Here is a 20,368-nt window from a genome sequence, read left to right as displayed (position 1 = left end):
CGCACTAGCCCTGAGGTGCGTGTTACTAGTCTGGCACCTCCAAAGCCAGCCCCAAGCATCAGGCCTCTAGTGCGCCTGCCCAGTCCAGTACGTCCTGTTCCTGCTCCCCGCACTAGCCCTGAGGTGCGTGTTACTAGTCTGGCGCCTCCAAAGCCAGCCCCATGCACCAGGCTTCCAGTGCGCCTGACCAGTCCAGTAGGTCCTGTTCCTGCTCCGCGCACTCACCCTCCAGTGCGCCTCCATAACCCGGTACAGCCAGTGCCTGCTGTGAGCACTCGGCCTCCAGCCACGCTCCCCAGCCCTGAGCCTCCAGCCATGCCCCCCAGCCCGGAGCCTCCAGCCACGCCCCCCAGCCCGGAGCCTCCAGCCACGCCCCCCAGCCCGGAGCCTCCAGCCACGCCCCCCAGCCCGGAGCCTCCAGCCACGCCCCCCAGCCCGGAGCCTCCAGCCACGCCCCCAGCCCGGAGCCTCCAGCCACGCCCCCAGCCCGGAGCCTCCAGCCACGCCCCCCAGCCCGGAGCCTCCAGCCACGCCCCCCAGCCCGGAGCCTCCAGCGACGCCCCCCAGCCCGGAGCCTCCAGCGACGCCCCCCAGCCCGGAGCCTCCAGCGACGCCCCTCAGCCCGGAGCCTCCAGCGACGCCCCTCAGCCCGGAATCTCCAGCGACGCCTCTCAGCCAGGAGACTTCAGCGACGCTCTTCAGCCCGGAGTATCCAGCGATGCCACGCAGCCCAGAGTCTTCTGAACGGGAGCTACGCCCAGAGCAAGAGCCACCTCCGTAGTGGGAGGATTGGGAAGGGGGGGTGTAGCACAGGGACCGTCGTTGACGGTGGCCACCCTCCCTTCAAGTTTGGGGTTGTTTTTGTGGGGTGTTTTGTTTTTGAGGTGCATTCAGGGTCTGCACCTTTGGGGGGGGGGGGGGGGTACTATCACATCCTGACCAGTAAAAGGGGTTATTTGTCATTGTCGTTTGGTCTGGGCGTGGCAGGGGGTGTTTGTTTTGTGTGTTTCGGTGTTTTTGGTTTAGGTTCTATATTTTCTATTTCTATGTTGGGTTTTAGGCAATGACCTCCAATTAGAGGCAGCTGGTTGTCGTTGTCTCTAATTGGAGGCCATATTTAGTTGGGTTTGTTTTCACATGTGTTTTGTGGGTGGTTATTTTCTGTATAGTCTGTGTGCCTTATGGAACTGTTTAGTCGTTATGTTATTTTTGTTTAAGTGTTCACGTTACGTCAAATAAATTAAGTATGAGCACTTTACCCGCTGCGCCTTGGTCCTATCCTTACGACGCCCTTGACAGTAGTAACCAAAAAAGTGTTAAACAAATCAAATAGATTTTACATTTGAGATTCTTCAAATGGGGGGGGAGTACAGAAGATAGCCAAGGCCATATCATGGCAAGAACAGCTCAAATAAGCAAATAGAAAAGACAGTCCATCATTACATCAAGACATGAAGGTCAGTCAATACGGAAAAGTTCAAGAAAGTTTCTTCAAGTGCAGTCGCAAAAACCATCAAGCGCTATGATGAAACTAGCTCTCATGAGGACTGCCACAGGAATGGAAGAACCAGAGTTACCTCTACTGCAGAGAATAACTTAGAGTTACCAGCCTCAGAAATTGCAGCCCAAATAAATGCTCCACAGTTCAAGTAATAGACGCATCTCAACATTAAAAGTTATTAATTACACTTTGGATGGTGTATCAATACACCGAGTCACTACAAAGACACAGGCGCCCTTCCTAACTCAGTTGCCAGAGAGGAAGGAAACCCCTCAAAGATTTCGGCATGAGGCCAATGGTGACTTTAAAACAATTACAGAGTTTAATGGCTGTGATAGAATAAAACTGAGGATGGCTCAAAAAATTGCAGTTACTCCACAATACTTACCTAATTGAAAAGAAGGAAGCCTGTACAGAATACAAATATTTCAAAACATGCATTCTGTTTGCAACATGGCACTAAAGTAATACTTCAAAAAAAATGTGGCAAAGCAATTAACTTTTTGTCCTGAATACAAAGTGTTATTAATGTGTTAACACATTAATGAGCTCCACTCTCCATATTTTCAAGCATAGTGGTGGCTGCATCATGTTATGGGTATGCTTGCAATCGTTAAGGACTGGGGAGTTTTTCAGGGTAAAAAAAGAAACGGCATGGAACTAGCCACAGGCAAAATCCTAGAGGAAAACCTGGTTCAGTTTGCTTTCCACCAGACACTGGGAGATTAATTCACCTTTCAGCAGGACAATAGCCTAAAACACAAGGCCAAATCTTCACTGGAGTTGCATACCAAGAAGACAGTGAATGTTCCTGAGTGGCCCAGTTACAGTTTTGACTTAAATCAACTTGAAAATCTATGGCTAGATCTGAAAATTGTTGTCTTGCAATGATCAACAACCAATTTGACAGAGCTTGAAGAATTTTGAAAAGAATAATGGAAAAATGTTGCACAATCCAGGTGTGGAAAGCTCTTAGAGACTTACCCAGAAAGACTCACAGCTGTAATCGCTGCCAAAGGTGCTTCTACAAAGTATTTTCTCAGGGGTGTGAATAGATATGTAAATTAGATATTTCTGTACTTAATTTTCTATATATGTGAACACATTTCTTAAAACATGTTTTCACTTTGTCATTATGGGGTATTGTGATTAGATGAGTGAGAAAATAAATCTATTTAATCTATTTTTTATTCAGGCTGTAACACAACAAAATGTGGAATAAGTCAAGGTGTATGAATACTTTCTGAATGCACTGTAGTCACTGATTGTCATCAGGCTATTAGGCAGCCTACAGGTGCCACCCACAGGGTTCAGTTAAAGTCATTCATACTCACCCTCTTACTTGTACAAAATTCAATGTCACAAACCCATGGTGAAACCTTTAAATGATGAGTATGATGGTCTCCACTCCCTGATTTTAATATAATTGGAGCAAAAGAGGAAAAGTCACTACAATGATCCAGAAAACTGCAGTGACATGGGGAAAGAGCAGAAGGACCATCACCGTGATGACCTCCCTCTATAGTTTCCTAACCAAACTGCATCGTACAATGAATGTCCCATCGACCAAGAGTGTTCGTTTACTGAGGAGAGTATATGATTGGTGGTGAATCGTGGTTTGTGCCACAACTATAGTGTAGGGGTCAGAGGCGTACTCTGCCACAACAGGCAAACAGAGGGCCGTTTAGAGAGGGGGATGTGTCACCTGTCCTAGTGGAAGTGTCCACCGGTGCATTGAAAGGTGATGAGGATGAGCACTGAAGGACAGGCAGGCCAATTCACAATCCCACTCTGGAGTCCTGAACACCAACATAGAATGGAGAGACTGGGTTCATGAAACTAGCTTGTCAACTTATCAAATGAACTGGGGAGAGGGTTGAAAGGGCACCAAGATGGTCCATTTTACCACCATCAATATGTACAGTACAACCAAAGTGGCATTGCTCTGGTTGAAAGTAACTGCAGTGACTCCATCAAACAAATCACAATGCTCCACTTGTATCTTTTTCAGCGCATGAAAACACTGCATGATCACTCTAACCCTAAGCTTTAAAGGGGTGTGTTGTGATTCAGTCCTGTCTTACATCAACCCCTCATTCAGATTACAATTCTTGGAAGAGGTTTCTTGTCCATTTTATGTGAGACAGTAATGGGTGAATTAAAATATGTATTACTATTCATTGTTCATTGTTTATTTTTTTATCATTGTTTTTGGAGATATGCTTAAGCCTACTGGGATTGGCCTCATAGTGATGAGATTACACACACTTTTTTTTTTATTACATTCCACAACATTTTAAAAGTTACTATGGCGGATCAATGATGTGTCATTTTAAATATTATACCAACTTTAAACAATAATTCATTTAAAAAGCCACTTAAGGGGCAACAGTAATTGTAGCCAAGACAGTAGTAGAGAGCAAGAGAGAGCAAGGGAAAGAGACAGATGAACACCCACTAATGTGTTAAAATGGCCATACATTACACGATTTTAAACTGAGATTATGCAATGATTTGGGATCCATGGTAAATTTCTGAGATCGCAGGTAAATTGTGTAGTCGTAGGTTGCGTAATATGAGCAGGTGAGAGACTTGTGATTATGGGCCTTACGGTCTCCCGGTCCGCATTTTAGGTCCCGATTATTTTTCTGACATGACATACATTTTCGGTAGTATGTTGTGTAGTGAGGGGTAACGATGACACTTCTTAAAGCCACTGGTGCCACGCCCAGCAGGAACAGGAGGGGTCTAGAGCCAGGTTGCAATCTGAGCAAACTCGTGTAACGTGAGCACACCGGTCGCAGACTTCAGGATGACAACATTATGCAGACATTTCGCATAATGTGAGTCCTGCCAAGATGTCAAGATTTTTGTTGTTGACTAATGTATGCCTAGCTTTACTATTGAAGGAGGGTATGTGAAGCTATTCCCTGGTGGATACAGATAGGCTAGCTGTCATTTAAATGTGTAAATAGTAAGACGGACATAAATGTACAGCTGCTGTTTAGTGTTTATATATTTTTTTATTGTAACAAAACGGATTTTAGAGGCAATTTCAATTTGTGTGTGTTAAACAATTCTTTTTTTGAATAGTTACTGTTTGAGTAGGCTACACTCTCAGAGAAAAAGGTTCTAGTGTGTACCAAAAAAGGGCTATTCATTTTTTTCCAGTAGGGGAACCCGCTTTGCGGTGTGGATAACCTTTAATATTGGTCCTTTGTATAGCGTAACCATCCGCGGACGGTTCCATTAGGAACAAAAACTTTTTTCATTTAGATGTAAAAAAAAATAATCCTGGCTACTGGTTGCATTAAATGGTAAATATACAAGTTACTGTATTTTTTGGGCTGAATGAAGGTGTTATTACTGTGAGGTACAGTATGCTGCTGTGTTCTGATTACTTGGAACTCCTCTTGGTTGCCAGTGACCTGAATTTCCTGCTACATCATCAGGTCTGTGGGTATGATAGAGATTGTTAAAAGATTAGAGATAAGAGGAATCTGTCATTTGTCCCACTGTGGGAATCCTTTTGAATGCAACGTAGAACCCTTTGATTTGTCCCTATAGAGGAACCATGGAACCATTTAGAACCCTTTCATGAGGAACCCTCGTCCCTGTAGGGTGCTTCCTATAGTACCCTCTCATGACGAACCCTCTGGTTCCAGGTAGAACCAATGAGAATGAACAACCTTTCTCATTGGTTCTACCTGGAACCAGAGGGTTCTTCATTTGTCCATGTCAAACCATTTTGGGTGCTAGGTACAACTCTCTACACTTTTGGCAATTGCTGTTAAATGTGGTGTAAAAACAACAACAAAAAAATCATACTGTGTCATTCTTTTGATGCATATTTACTGGCAATCACAATGCACTTGGGTACTTTTTGGACCGTCTGGTAACATTTACATTTTAGTCATTTAGCAGACGCTCTTTTCCAGAGCGACTTACAGTAGTGAATGCATACATTTCATTTCATACATTTTTTTCTCCCATACTGGTCCCCCGTGGGAATCGAACCCACAACCCTGGTGTTGAAAACACCATGCTCTACCAACTGAGCCACACTGCTATTTTTTTTTACATTGGTGTCATCAAATAATCAGACAATTATTGACAGCATCTGTGGCCAATCTTTGTCATGCCCACAGTTTGAGGCATAACAGGAACATTTCAGGTTGCTCGAAACCAAAAGGTTGTGAGTTCAAATCCCAGTTGAATGCCAAGTGTTGCCACAGTGCATACTTTTACAATATTGTACTGTATTAGTTATCCTATAAAGTTACATTAACTTACTGAGTTGCAGTTAAAATATGGTAAATATCATACTTTTAGAGTATACTGTCATCAGAATACAGCAGCATACTGTCATTTTACAGCAATAATACATTCAAGTTGTCGAACATTTACTTTATTCTTACTGCAACTGTAAGCAAAGTGCAGAAATGTACAGTTGAAGTCGGAAGTTTACATACACCTTAGCCAAATACATTTAAACTCAGTTTTTCACAATTCCTGATATTTAATACTAGTAAAAATTCCCTGTCTTAGTTAGGTCAGTTAGGATCACCAATTTATTTTAAGAATGTGAAATATCAGAAAAATAGTACAGTGAATTATTTCAGCTTTTATTTCTTTCATCACATTCTCAGTCGGTCAGACGTTTACATACACTCAATTAGTATTTGGTAGCATTGCCTTTAAATTGTTTAACTTGCGTCAAACGTTTTGGGTAGCCTTCCACAAGCTTCCCACAATAAGTTGGGTGTATTTTGGCCCATTCTTCCTGACAGAGCTGGTGTAACTGAGTCAGGTTCGTAGGCCTCCTTGCTCGCACTCGCTTTTTCAGTTCTGCAAATTTTCTATGGGATTGAGGTCAGGGCTTTGTGATGGCCACTCCAATACCTTGACTTTGTTGTCCTTAAGCCATTTTGCCACAACTTTGGAAGTATGCTTGGGGTCATTGTCCATTTGGAAGACCCATTTGTGACCAAGCTTTAACTTCCTGACTGATGTCTTGAGATGTTGCTTCAATATATCCACATCATTTTCCTTCCTCATGATGATCTATTTTGTGAAGTGCACCAGTCCCTCCTGCAGCAAAGCACCCCCACAACATGATGCTGCCACCCCCATGCTTCACGGTTGGGATGGTGTTCTTCGACTTGCAAGCCTCCCCCTTTTTCCTCCAAACATAACAATGCTCATTATGGCCAAACAGTTCTATTTTTGTTTCATCAGACCAGAGGACATTTTTCCAAAAAGTACGATCTTTGTCCCCATGTGCAGTTGCAAACCGGAGTCTGGCTTTTTTATGGCTGTTTTGGAGCAGTGGCTTCTTCCTTGCTGAGCGGCCTTTCGGGTTATGTTGATATAGGACTAATTTTACTGTGGATTAAGATACTTTTGTAGCTGTTTCCTCCAGCATCTTCACAAGGTCCTTTGCTGTTGTTCTGGGATTGATTTGCACTTTTCGCACAAAAGTACGGTCATCTCTCGGAGACAGAACGCATCTCCTTCCTGAGCGGTATGACGGCTGCATAGTCCCATGGTGTTTATACTTGCGTACCATTGTTTGTACAGATGAACGTGGTACCTTCAGGCGTTTGGAAATTGCTCCCAAGGATGAACCAGACTTGTGGAGGTCTACCATTTTTTTTCTGAGGTCTTGGCTGATTTCTTTTGATTTTCCCATGATGTCAAGCAAAGAGGCACTGAGTTTGAAGGTAGGCGTAGAAATACATCCACAGGTACACCTCCAATTGACTCAAATGATGTCAATTAGCTTATCAGACAGAAGCTTCTAAAGCCATGACATAATTTTCTGGAATTTTACAAGATGTTTAAAGGCACAGTCAACTTAGTGTATGTAAACTTCCACAAAGTAGATGTCCTACCCGACTTGCCAAAACTATAGTTTGTTAACAAGATATTTGTGGAGTGGTTGAAAAATGAGTTTTAATGACTCAAACCTAAGTGTATGTAAACTTCCGACTTCAACTGTATTCTTGGCTATAGTGTTGCATGGTATACCGAAACATCTGTACTTTTTCAATACTAGACCATTCAAAACGTTTCGGTAGTAGAATTTTGTTTACTTTCGTTACTTCTGTCAAATGTGTCTCACGGATCAAGTCTGTCTATCAGCACAGACAATGTCCCCCTTATAATTCGAGCGAGAGCACCGTGCCTGGTCCACTTACAGCCAGTGGGTAATAGCAAGCCATCTGCTTACGTTTTCGAGATGATCGCTCTCTGTCGATGGAGGAGATGGTTTTTCCATATTGTGTGTATTTATTTATTCTTAACACATTTCCATTTGTTGGCAATGTCAATTCTTCAAAACATTTTCTAAATACTTACTTCTATGTTCGCTAGCTGGACAGGCAAATGCTGCCGAGTACTTAAGGTAGTAGACAGCTGGTGACAGCTCGAGAGAGATCTCCATCCGACAAACTTCTATCAGGTAAAGTAATTTGGGGGTTTTGTAATCTAACTATTTAGTTATAGAAACATGATACCATCAAAGCGAGCTGTAAAATGACTCCCACCTTAGAACGCAGCAACCTTAGTAATGTAGCTAGCTTTCTAGTTTGCAAGCTAGTTACAACAAGTAGATTTGTTGCTATGTAGCAGGAGCCGTGCAAGATAGCATGTCATTCCGGGACAAGAAGTTTTTTAGTTATCAGTTTATTCCAAGTAATAATTTAAGACTACACACATCTATAGGACAGTTAGTGTAAAGCTAATACACAGCGTAAAGACAAGGTAGGATCCACTAAATTAATTCATACTGACAAATAAGAAATGCCACATTATCCGTGTCATTAGTTGGAGTAGGATGAAAGCAGAGAACCCCGCCTCAGACTGTCAGGATGTTCATTTTCTAGCTCACAAACTACATTCCTTTACTGTGATGATTTATTGTATTCATTCCTGTCTCTCACTTTTGTCTCACATGATCTATTCAGCTCTCCTGTGTCCCGCTCCCAGAGATCAACCAAGTGCTATTCACAAAGCATGAGCTGATTCACTCACCTACTGCAATTTGAACTAGCCCTGCCGTCACTATTTAGACCACATTTGCCTGTTGTCTTTTCTTTGTGGATTTTGTCTTACACAGTCTAGTGCATTTTAGAGTAGAAGAACACCCACTACAGATACACATGCTTGTTTGAGCATCTTTATTCATTCTTGCCTCTCACTTTTGTCTCCTATGAGTTATTCACCAAGTCCTGCAGTTTGAACTAGCCCTGCTGTCACTAATTAGACATTGAGACCACATATGCATTTGCCTGTTGTCTTTTCTTTGTGGGTTTTGTCTAGTGCATTTTAGTGTTGAAGAACACCAACTACCGATACACATGCTTGTTTGAACATCTCAAAGACTAAATTCAATGTAGAATCAGTTTGACAGGTGACAGATTTTACTATTGTAAAATGCAGTGGTGAGAATTCTATTGTCCCCATCAGGAGCCCAGGCTTTTGCCATAGATGGTAGAGTTCGTCTCTGGACCATACAAGCTTTAGATTACATTCTGCTATAGCACTTGTCTCCTATGGGGCTTGGGCACACAAATGCTCCTAGAGAGAAGGAGGAATACTGAAGCATGCGTTGATGACAGTAGTAGAGTCTCCATCAGAGGCCCAGGCGTTTGGTAGATGGTAAAGCTCTCATTTCTGGACTGCAACATTGTAAGATTGTGCCTTCCATGGCACCTGATATATATTGATTGGTTACACTATATTTAGATACTTCAAATACTGCCGGAGACACCTTTACTATTTGTCTCCGTACCCAGTAAATGGTGAAACACTATTTGGGATGGTGTTCTTTGTTGGAATGTATATGCATAAAACATTGTAAGATTGCCATAGAAAACATGTCTCACTCAGTCATAGCTATTAGAAAAATGAAGGGATTGTGTAACGCCCTGGCCATAGAGAGGGGTTTTTGTTCTTTATTTTGGTTAGGCCAGGGTGTTACATTGGGTGGGCGTTCTGTTCTTTTTTCTAGGTTGGTTTGTTTCGTTGATTTTTGCCGTGTGGCTTCCAATCAGGCACAGCTGTAGTTTGTTGTTGCTGATTGGGAGTCACACATAAGTAGCCTGTTTTTCCTTTGGGTTTTGTGGATGATCATTTTCTGTTTCGTTCATTTTTGACCAGACAGGACTGTCTGCTGTCGTTGCTGTTTAGTGTTTTGTTTATAGTGGTTCATTTTATTAAATATTCAAAATGAATACACATCCTCCGCTGCACCTTGGTTTTATTACGACGACGGCCGTTACAGATTGGCAAGATTTTGGCATCGGCATCTTTTAGAAAGTTAGTAGGAATGTTAATAATTTAAACCACCTAAATATACTCACATTCACAGAACATTTAGTATTTGAAACATAAACATTCATTTCCCTACTGCTTTTTCTATAATCCTACAGGCTCTGTTATTCTCCATACCTTATATTCCAATGAATCCAACATTATGCATGCCCACCATGGTATTGGGCAGCAGCTATTTGAGAACTCATCTGGTTTAGAAATCAAACTCTGGTTATTTTATTGCAGAGCACATTGTACAACTATTTTTAGAGAATATTTTATTTCAAGGTATGCTATATGTGTATGGGGGAGGGGTTATGTATTGCTAGCTAATATGCATATGTCGCATATACATCGTCTATCTACATGTTTTTATTTAGATTTCTATGCAAATTGTATGATTTAATGTTTATTTAAGCCTGCAGCTAGTTATTTGAAATGAAACAATCATGACAAAACATGATTCAAAATTGAATTCACTGACAGAGAGATAGTTAATGAAGCACTAGCTACCTGAGCAGGCACATTGACGTATTTGCTGGCTAGGCTAGTCAACGGTAACATTGGCTAACCTTCAATAAATTGGATAAATGGTCAACGAAGTTACCTCTTCATATAATCAAAACCATTCCTACTGCATGCTGCATATTTCAAGTGCACTCGAAAACAGATATTTATCTTCTTTCAGTCTTTGGGAGCTAGCGTTAGTTCCTCTTAACACACTGACAGCAGATCACGATTTCATGTGAGGCTGTGTTTACGTCTTAGATAGAGGCCCATTGGCTGCCTTCATCACGAGGGGTATATGTGGGATTTCTAATTGGTTCCAAGTTTAGCAGTTTGCCAATTTGCCTGAACAGACAGTGTAGAAATACACTTTTTCTGAGAAAATGTGCAAGAATTTAAGGTGCCAATACATTTTACAGTAATCATAAGAATATTTATTTGTCATATACAAAAAAACTCAGCTCCTCCCTCGATATAGATCAATCAACTTCACTGTTTTCGGCATAGGCCCACCACCTATTAGCCTGCACCAGGAGTCTGGGCTGCATATTAGCTCCCCACTCTCGCTGCAAAGAAGTTAGCACAATTGAATAATGCGACACGGCATGTAGAAATGTTGAAACTGAATTAAAGTTCGCAAAACAATGTTCCCACAGACTGGGACACTTTACAATGCAAGAAGATGCCGGTAGCTTTCAGCTTTGTAGGCTAACTTTCATCTGAAACTAACATCAATTCACTACCCTAGTACTTTGTTTGTGATTATATGAAAACCATAACAGAAAAATAGACGGTGATTTCAAAGCTGATTGCAACCAAAACTTTTTTCATTCACTTAATCTGTCCCTCTCTCACGTCTTAAGGATGATCTATTGCCTCAGCAAACTGACTGTGTGTGTGTGAATAGAGCTCCTGTCACGACTTCCGCCGAAGTCGGCTCCTCTCCTTGTTCGGGCGGCGTTCGACGGTCGACGTCACCGGCTTTCTAGACATCGCCGCTCCATTTTTCATGTATCCATTTGTTTTGTCTTGTTCCCTGCACACCTGGTTTTCATTCCCCAATCAATCTACATGTAGTTATTCCTCTGTTCCCCATCATGTCTTTGTGTAAGATTGTTTGTGTATTTTGTCATTTGGTATTGTTGTTACGCGCCAGACACTTGTCTATGTTCCGTGTTTTGGGCACATTGTTTGTGCTTATGATATTTTACCGGAATAAAGTGTGTGCCTGTTCACTTCACTCTGCTCTCCTGCACCTGACTTCGCCACCAGTAGACATCAAGTAACAGCTCCGATGGGCCGCCCCCTCCTAAAGAGACAGCGGCACTTTTATAAAATAAGCTACTTCTATGCAAATGTTGTTGATCAGTACAATAAAATAAGTCCCAAAACAGATCATTTTGAACTGTAGTCCCACAAAATCAACCAAAACAAGCTCAACAACTCAATGCATGAACACACTCCTATTGAATAATGCATTCACCTGTACTGTGAATAGGCCTAGGCTACAGAGATTTACCATTCAAATAAATGATTGCCATTGTTGTTATGTAGTTAGATTGTTTTTACCAAAGTCAAATTGATTGTATGATTGTATAATTTATTCATAAATGCATAGTGTACATTGCTGCAGCAGAACGTTTTTGACGCAAAACATTTCAAATTAATTCATATTTCACTTAAAAATACCCAACTATTGAACAAAGCAGTAGCTTAGTTTCTCTGTCTGGATCAAGTGCCATTCTGTGACTTCGGCTAATATACCCTATTTTATTGCTGTGGTATTGTTTTGGTATCATTGAGTATTGTGATGGTATCAAGTATCGTAATACTAAACTAGGGCTGCATTCAGTACGTTTTTACGTTCTGGAACGTTTAATTGAATGCAATGGTGCTGTACTGAATGACTGGCCCTTTAAACTTCTTTCTTTAAGCCACACCTCGCCACACCCACCAAATGGGAGCAAACATACCTCAAAGTCTTTTCAAGAACGTTTTGGGGAAACTTGGCGTTCAGTACAAACTGTTTGGAAACTTAGCAAATGTTGAAGCGAACTGAACACACCACTGGTATAAGTATCGAAGTCAAAATTCTGGTAGCGTGACAGAACTACTTGGCAATAATGCTGCGTTCACAACTGGGAAGTCTGAAAAATACGAGGTCAAATCATGACGTCATTGATCTTCAAGTCGGAAAGTCGTAGCTCTAGAAAGAGGCCCGAGTTCCCGAGATGGTAATTCTAAGTTGGATGACCGTTCAAATCAGAGCTTGTTCCCAGTTGTTTTGAATGCACCAAAGTCGGAAGTCAGAGATTTCCAAGTTCCCAGTTCCGAGTTCCTAGTTGTTTTGAACGAGACATAAATCTGTGGCCACAGACCTGGTGGTGTAGCAGGAAATTCAGGTCATTAGCAACCAAGAGGTTGTGAGTTCTAATCCCAAGTGAGGTACAGTATAGTCCCAAGTAATCAGCATTCAGCAGCATACTGCCTTTTTACAGCAATAACACCTTAATTCAGCTGTAAGAATACAGTAACTTTTCTTTACTGTACTTTCACTGCAGCCAGTAGCCTGTAGTGTAGCGTAAAATTACTGGAACTTTTTAACAGTGTAGCATTTCATGGCATAAAAGGTTCTTCACAACCATCACAGCAGCAGGCTAAAAAAGAACCCTTCCTGATATGCAAATGGCCTTTTGGTGAAAATGGTTCAACATATAACCCTCACCCCTGACAAAGAACCCCTCAATTGCCTTTTTCTCTGAGTGTAGCCTAGTTACAAATACACTATATATACACAAAAGTATGTGGACACCCTTTCAAATTTGTGGATTCGGCTGTTCAGCCACACCCGTTGCTGACAGGTGTATAAAATCGAGCACACAGCCATGCAATCTCCATAGACAAACATTGGCAGTAGAATGGCCTTAGTGAAGATCTCATTGACTTTCAACGTGGCACAGCCATAGGATGCCACCATTCCAACAAGTCAGTTCGTCAAATGTCTGCCCTGCAAGAGCTGCCTCGGTCAATGGTAAGTGCTGTTATTGTGAAGTGGAAACGTCTAGGAACAACAACAGCTCAGCCCAGAAGTGGTTGGGAACACAAGCTCACAGAACGAGACAACTTAGTGCTGAAGAGCATAACGCGTAAAAATTGTCTGTCCTCGGTTGCAACACTCAGTACCGATTTCCAAACTGCCTCTGGAAGCAACGTCAGCACAAGAACTGTTTGTCGGGAGCTTCATGAAATGGGTTTCCATGGCAGAGCAGCTGCACACAAGCCTATGATCCCCATGCGCAATGCCAAGTGTAGGCTGTTGTAGTGTAAAGCTCGCCGCCATTGGACTCTGGAGCAGTGGAAACGTGTTTTCCAGAGTGATGAATCATGCTTCACCATCTGGCAGTCCAATGGACGAATCTGGGTTTGGCGAATGCCAGGAGAATGCTACATGCCCCAATGCATAGTACCAACTAAAGTTTGGTGGAGGCGGAATAATGGTCCAGGGCTGTTTTTCATGGTTCGGGCTAGGCCCCTTAGTTCCTGTGAAGGGACATCGTAACGCTACAGCAAACAATGACAATCTAGACGATTCTGTGTTTACAACTTTGTGGCAACAGTTTGGGGGAAGGCTCTTTTCTGTTTCACCATCACAATGCCCCTGTGCACAAAGCGAGGTCCATACAGAAATGGTTTGTCGTGATCAGTGTGGAAGAACTTGACTAGCCTGCACAGAGCCCTGACCACAACCCCATCGAACACCTTTTGGGATGAATCGCCCAACCTCACTAATTCTCTTGTGGCTGAATGGAAGCAAGTCCCTGAAGCAATGACTTTGGAATGAGATGTCCATAGAGCAGGTGTCCACATACTTTTGGTAATGTAGTATAGCGCCTCTTCAATTGACTCATTCACTTCTCAGGCGGTAACCTGGCGCTGAAACATTAGGATAGGCTGGTAGTAATAATAATTTCACACCAAAAACCAACCGGCTATATCATGACTAAAACGCATTGAAATATCTCACCTTACTGTGCATATTGTCGCATGCAATGTGCTTATTTATTTCAAATTTAAATTGCATATAGTCAGTCTAGTAAACATGGCTTTAGCCTAGGCTACTGTGAAGTTATATTGTTGCCTATCCCAAAAGCTGCTGATGTTACATTCATAATAATGAATGTAGCTTACTAAAGTATGCCTCATTAACTCATATTAGCCTTTAAATCACTACCATTAATTATCAAAGCAACAAACTTTGGGGATTCGTTATAAATAAAAGCATAAATGATGTCTTCTCTGAATAGTTGCCCCATTTATAGTCATGGAAATTATATAGACAATACGTTTAAGTAAGGCTTTTTAGGACACAACCGATTCTGGCGATAATCATATCCGGGAGCACACATTTTAATGTCAATCAGGCTGTCCCAAAACATTCAAACCTTACGCTGTGCACAGCCTTGTTTTAAAAAATGAATAATGTGATAAACAAATACAATTTTGCCTACGCATAAACTTGGCACATATAGCCTATAGGCTACATCAATAAATTGTATGCATCGCATAAAGCGCAGTAAGTTATTATTAAGTGGCACATGATCGTCTTCTGCATAGGCCTATCTATAAACTGCCAACAGAGGGTGTCTTGGAGTTTTTCAATAAACAACAGTGGCTCTGATATTCACAGACCTTGCTTATCTACAAAACAAATACAGTATCAGGTTCACAACCACAGGCTATTGCATCTGCTTATTCGCCAACAAATAATAATAATTATGCCTAATTGCCCTGAAATTTATGAAATGAATGCCCAGCATCATTTCATTCAGAAAATTGCGTTTGTCATCCTTAGCGAAATTCAACAGATTTGGTAATTGTAGGCTAGTCTTCACTTGTTTCTACATGCATTTGAACCATTTAATGCTACTGACAGAGGGAACTCTTACCACTTGAGCGCCGGACAATGTTCTCCAAAAAAGTGTTCTGAGGTGCCACCAAACCTCTTTTTCCCCCGTGCATTCTGTGGTCAGGAGGTGTCGTTCGGGGCTTCAAGCTTTATGAAAGCTGGTCGCAAAAGTGAAATAGTCTAGATAAGTAAGAGTCTGTGGGATGAAGAAGCTCATGGTAACAATGCACCGAGGCTGGTTTGATGTAGATTCTTTTATCACAGAGCTATAGCAGCTCCGCAGGCTACGAGCTTGTCCTGGTGCGCCTGCGCTCTCGATGTTTCACCGCAAACCCGATGGCAATGAATCTCAGATGGTCAATGCAATGATCTCAAGTAATGGCATGAGTTTGGGATCCAAACTGTTAGAGAACTTTGCCGACATTTTCAACCTATCTGGAAGTAAGCTATAGCTCAATGGGTTCTTAAACTTATTCTCCCTCTTTTTGCAATTCAAGCAACACTTGTCCATTTTCTTGCATGATATTACATTTACCAACAAATAGGCTGGCTAAACTCTTAGAAAAGAAAGATGCTAAATATAACCACATAAGGTTCTTCGGTTTTTCCCCATATGGGAACCCTTTTTGGTCCTAGGTAAAACCCTTTTCAGAGAGGTCTATGTAGTGTTCTTCATAGAATCCCTACTCAGCTGGTTGTCTAGGTCTTAATTGAAAGGAAAAATTAAAAACCAACAAACACTAAGCCCTCCATGGAATGAGTTTGATACGCATGACCTAAATCATCTACATGGAACAACCATCTCAGTAACGTGTGCAATAAGTCCAACTACTAACAGATAGGATAAGTAGTAGAATTATAAATGTATGTTATTTATCTTCGTGTGGCATAATCAAACAATCAATGTACATGCAAAAACACAGATATTGAAACAAACAATTCTGAAAATCAACCAGCAATAGAGCATGCTAGGAAATACGATATTGATGGGGTTGGTTTTAAATGGTTTACAATCCCCCCAGGATTTTGCGGGATTTTCTGTGATATTTGCAGGCAAAGGAGCTTGATTTTGCTACAGCAAGTCTGTCATTTTGCATGGCAAATGCAATGATTTTATCCAATTTGTCTCGAAAATGCGCTGATGAGAGAAAGTTTGTTGACGTGTGGCTTGATTGAACAATATCATGTGGTAAATGTGTGGTGATTGGTTGAAATTGTACTGCGGTGATGGGTATATCGCGAAATCCTGGAGGGACTGGTTTTACACTACACACAGTAAAAACGACACAATCACACTCAACCCTGGTCATTAACACCAACACTGGGATTATTTTACACCACTGAGTGTTAAATTAACTTTAATGTATGAATCAACACTATACATTTTACACAGAAAAATCAACACAAGGTAAAATTGGCCAATTTGCTGTGTAGAATACACATACAAGACACTGCTGGTTCAAATCAAATTAAATGTTATTTGTCACATGCGCCGAATACAACAAGTGTAGACCTAACCGTGAAATGCTTACTTACAATCCCTTAACCAACAGTGCAATTCAAGAAGAGTTAAGAAAATATTTACCATATAAACTGAAGTAAAAAATAATAAAAAGTAACACAATAAAATAACAATAACGAGGCTATATACAGGGGGTACCGAGTAAAATGTGTGGGGGTACAGGTTAGTCAAGGTAATTTGTACATGTAGGTAGGGGTGAAGTGACTATGTATAGATAATAAACAGCAAGTAGCAGCAGTGTACAAAACAAATGGAGGGGGGAGGGGTGTCAGTGTAAATAGTCCAGAGGCCATTTGATTAATTGTTCTGCAGTCTTATGGCTTGGGGGTAGAAGCTGTTAATGAGCCTTTTGATCCTAGACTTGGCTCTCCGGTACTGCTTGCCGTGCGGTAGCAGAGACAACAGTCTATCACTTGGGTGACTGGAGTCTCTGACAATTTTTCGGGCTTTCCTCTGACACTGCCTATTATATAGGTCCTGGATGGCAGGAAGCTTTGCCCCAGTGATGTACTGGGCCGTACGCACTACCCTCTGTAGCGCCTTCCGGTCAGATGCCGAGCAGTTGCCATACCAGGCAGTGATGCAACCGGTCAGGATGCTCTCGATGGTGCAGCTGTAGAATTTTTGAGGATCTGGGGACCCATGCCAAATCTTTTTATTCTCCTGAGGGGGAAAAGTGTTGTCGTGCCCTCTTCATGGCTGTCTTGGTGTGTTTGGACCATGATAGTTTGTTGGTGATGTGGACACCAAGGAACTTGAAACTCTCGACCCGCTCAACTACAACCCAGTCGATGTTAATGGGCGCCTGTTCGGCCCGCCTTTTCCTGTAGTCCACGATCAGCTCCTTTGTCTTGCTCACATTGAGGGAGAGGCTGTTGTCCTGGCACCACACTGCCGGGTCTCTTAACTCTTCCCTATAGGCTGTCTCATCTTTGTCGGTGATCACGCCTACTTCTATTGTGTCGTTGTCACGTCCTGACCAGTAGAGGGTGTAGTTGGGTCAGGACGTGGCAGAAGGGAGTAAGTGTTTTATTGTTTCATTTAATTTTGGCCGTGTGACTTCCAATCAAGCACAGCTGTAGAGGGTTGTGGTTGATTGGGAGTCACACATAAGTTGCCTACGTTTCCGTTGTGTGGTGTGGGTAATTGTTCTTGTTACTGTGTTAAACGTGACAGGACTGTTTTGGTTGTCTGTTTATTGTTTTGTATTGTATAGTGTCCGTTTGATCATTAAATATACGATGAACACTAACTCCGCTGCATTTTGGTCCACTCTCTCTAAAGACAGCCGTTACAGAATTACCCACCGAACCAGGACCAAGCGGCGGAAGAGGAAGGAGCTGCAGGACTACAGCGTTATGGACAAATGGACATGGGAACAGATCCTGGACGGAGAGGGACCATGGACTCAGGCTGGGGATTATCGCCTCCCGCAGTGGGAGATTGAAGCGGCGAGAGCGGAGAGGCGATACTACGAGGAGAGAGAGCGCAACGAGCGCGAGAGGCAGCCCCAATATTTTTTTGGGGGGGGGCACACGGGACAGTCGGTGGAGCTGAGGTCGGAACCAGAGCCAGTCGGGATGACATTGGAGGTGAGCGAGGGCTATGAGACAGAGACTGTGACGGGGTTAATGGGAAAATTAGGAGAGAGAGAGATGAGAGAGCTGCTAGGTTGGTGCATAAAGTACGGCATTCGCCCTAATGAGCGTGTCGTGGGTATGATGTCACCTGAGGCAGCTCTCCATACTCGTCCTGAGGTGCGTGCTGGTTGTCTGGTAAAGACTGTGCCTGCGCCCAGAAACAGGCCTCCTCCATGTCTTCCCAGCCCTGCACATCCTGTACCTACGCCCAGAACCAAGCCTCCTGCATGTCTTCCTATCCTGGTCAAGCCCGTGCCTCCTCCACGGACCAGTACTCCAGTGGGTCTCTCTATCCTGTTCAAGCCCGTGCCTCCTCCACGGACCAGTACTCCAGTGGGTCTCTCTATCCTGGTCAAGCCCGTGTCTCCTCCACGGACCAGTCCTCCAGTGGATCTCCCTATCCTGGTCAAGCCCGTGTCTCCTCCACGGACCGGTCCTCCAGTGGGTCTCTCCACCCTGGTCTCTCCTGTGCCACCTCCTCAAGCCAGGCCTCCGTTATGTCTCCCCAGCCTGGTGAATCCTGAGTCGGAGCTGCCCGCCAGTCAACAGTCGTCGGAGCTGCCCGCCAGTCAACAGTCGTCGGAGCTGCCCGCCAGTCAACAGTCGTCGGAGCTGCCCGCCAGTCAACAGTCGTCAGAGCTGCCCGCCAGTCAACAGTCGTCAGAGCTGCCCGCCAGTCAACAGTCGTCAGAGCTGCCCGCCAGTCAACAGTCGCCAGAGAGGTCAGACTGCCCTGAACTGCCGGAGTGGCCGGACTGCCCTGAACTGCCAGAGTGGCCGGACTGCCCTGAACTGCCAGAGTGGCCGGACTGCCCTGAACTGCCGGAGTGGCCGGACTGCCCTGAACTGCCGGAGTGGCCGGACTGCCCTGTTCTGCCGGAGTGGCCGGACTGCCCTGTTCTGCCGGAGTGGCCGGACTGCCCTGTTCTGCCGGAGTGGCCAGACTGCCCGGTTCTGCCAGAGGTGCCCGCCTGCCCTGATCTGCCAGGGTGCCCGGCCTGTCAGGATCAGCCCGAGTGGTCCTCCTGCCCTCCGGTCCAGCCCGAGTGGTCCTCCTGCCCTCCGGTCCAGCCCGAGTGGCCCGCATGCCTTCCGGCCCAGCCCGAGTGGCCCGCATGCCTTCCGGCCCAGCCCGAGTGGCCCGCATGCCTTCCGGCCCAGCCCGAGTGGCCCGCATGCCTTCCGGCCCAGCCCGAGTGGCCCGCATGCCTTCCGGCCCAGCCCGAGTGGCCCGCATGCCTTCCGGCCCAGCCCGAGTGGCCCGCATGCCTTCCGGCCCAGCCCGAGGGGCCCGCATGCCTTCCGGCCCAGCCCGAGGGGCCCGCATGCCTTCCGGCCCAGCCCGAGTGGCCCGCATGCCTTCCGGCCCAGCCCGAGGGGCCCGCATGCTCTCCGGCCCAGCCCGAGGGGCCCTCCTGCTCTCCGGCCCAGCCCGAGGGGCCCTCCTGTTCCCCGGCCCGGCCCGAGGGGCCCTCCTGTCCTCCGGCCCTGCTCGGGGGGTCCGTCTGCCTGGTGCAGCTATCGGCTCCACCAAAGTGGGCGACGCCGAGGGTGGAGCAGGGTCCACGTCCTGCACCGGAGCCACCTCCAGGATAGGTGGGTTGGGGAGGGAGGGTGTAGCACAGTGCCGTCGGTGACGGCAGCCACCCTCCCTTCCCTCCCTTATTGTTTAGGTGTTCCTTTTTGTTGGGGATTTTTTTTTGTGTTTTCCTTTTTTTTTAGGTGCATCCCGGGGTCTGCACCTTGAGGGGGGGGTACTGTCACGTCCTGACCAGTAGAGGGTGTAGTTGGGTCAGGACGTGGCAGAAGGGAGTAAGTGTTTTATTGTTTCATTTAATTTTGGCCGTGTGACTTCCAATCAAGCACAGCTGTAGAGGGTTGTGGTTGATTGGGAGTCACACATAAGTTGCCTACGTTTCCGTTGTGTGGTGTGGGTAATTGTTCTTGTTACTGTGTTAAACGTGACAGGACTGTTT

At 44.4% G+C, this 20,368-nt stretch overlaps 1 protein-coding gene and 1 non-coding gene across 2 annotated transcripts in view; both read right to left on the bottom strand.

Moving 5' to 3' along the window:
* The window catches only part of kcnh5a (potassium voltage-gated channel, subfamily H (eag-related), member 5a), a 142,343-nt gene extending 126,706 nt beyond the window's left edge, over window positions 1-15,637 (bottom strand). Inside the window, exon 1 of the mRNA XM_014144675.2 lies at window positions 15,271-15,637. Within this exon, the coding sequence (XP_014000150.1) occupies window positions 15,271-15,343 (73 nt within the window). The 5' untranslated portion in view covers window positions 15,344-15,637. The remainder of the gene's footprint in view (window positions 1-15,270) is intronic.
* Window positions 5,497-5,566, bottom strand: trnae-uuc (transfer RNA glutamic acid (anticodon UUC)). The gene has a single exon. It is a non-coding gene; the product is annotated as a tRNA-Glu (tRNA).
* Window positions 15,638-20,368: the final 4,731 nt, after the last annotated feature.

Source organism: Salmo salar, chromosome ssa15 (assembly GCF_905237065.1).
Source record: "Salmo salar chromosome ssa15, Ssal_v3.1, whole genome shotgun sequence".
In the NCBI taxonomy this organism is placed as follows: domain Eukaryota; kingdom Metazoa; phylum Chordata; class Actinopteri; order Salmoniformes; family Salmonidae; genus Salmo; species Salmo salar.
The sequence above is the reverse complement of the archived record's forward strand: the minus strand, read 5'-3'. Positions and strand labels throughout refer to the sequence as shown.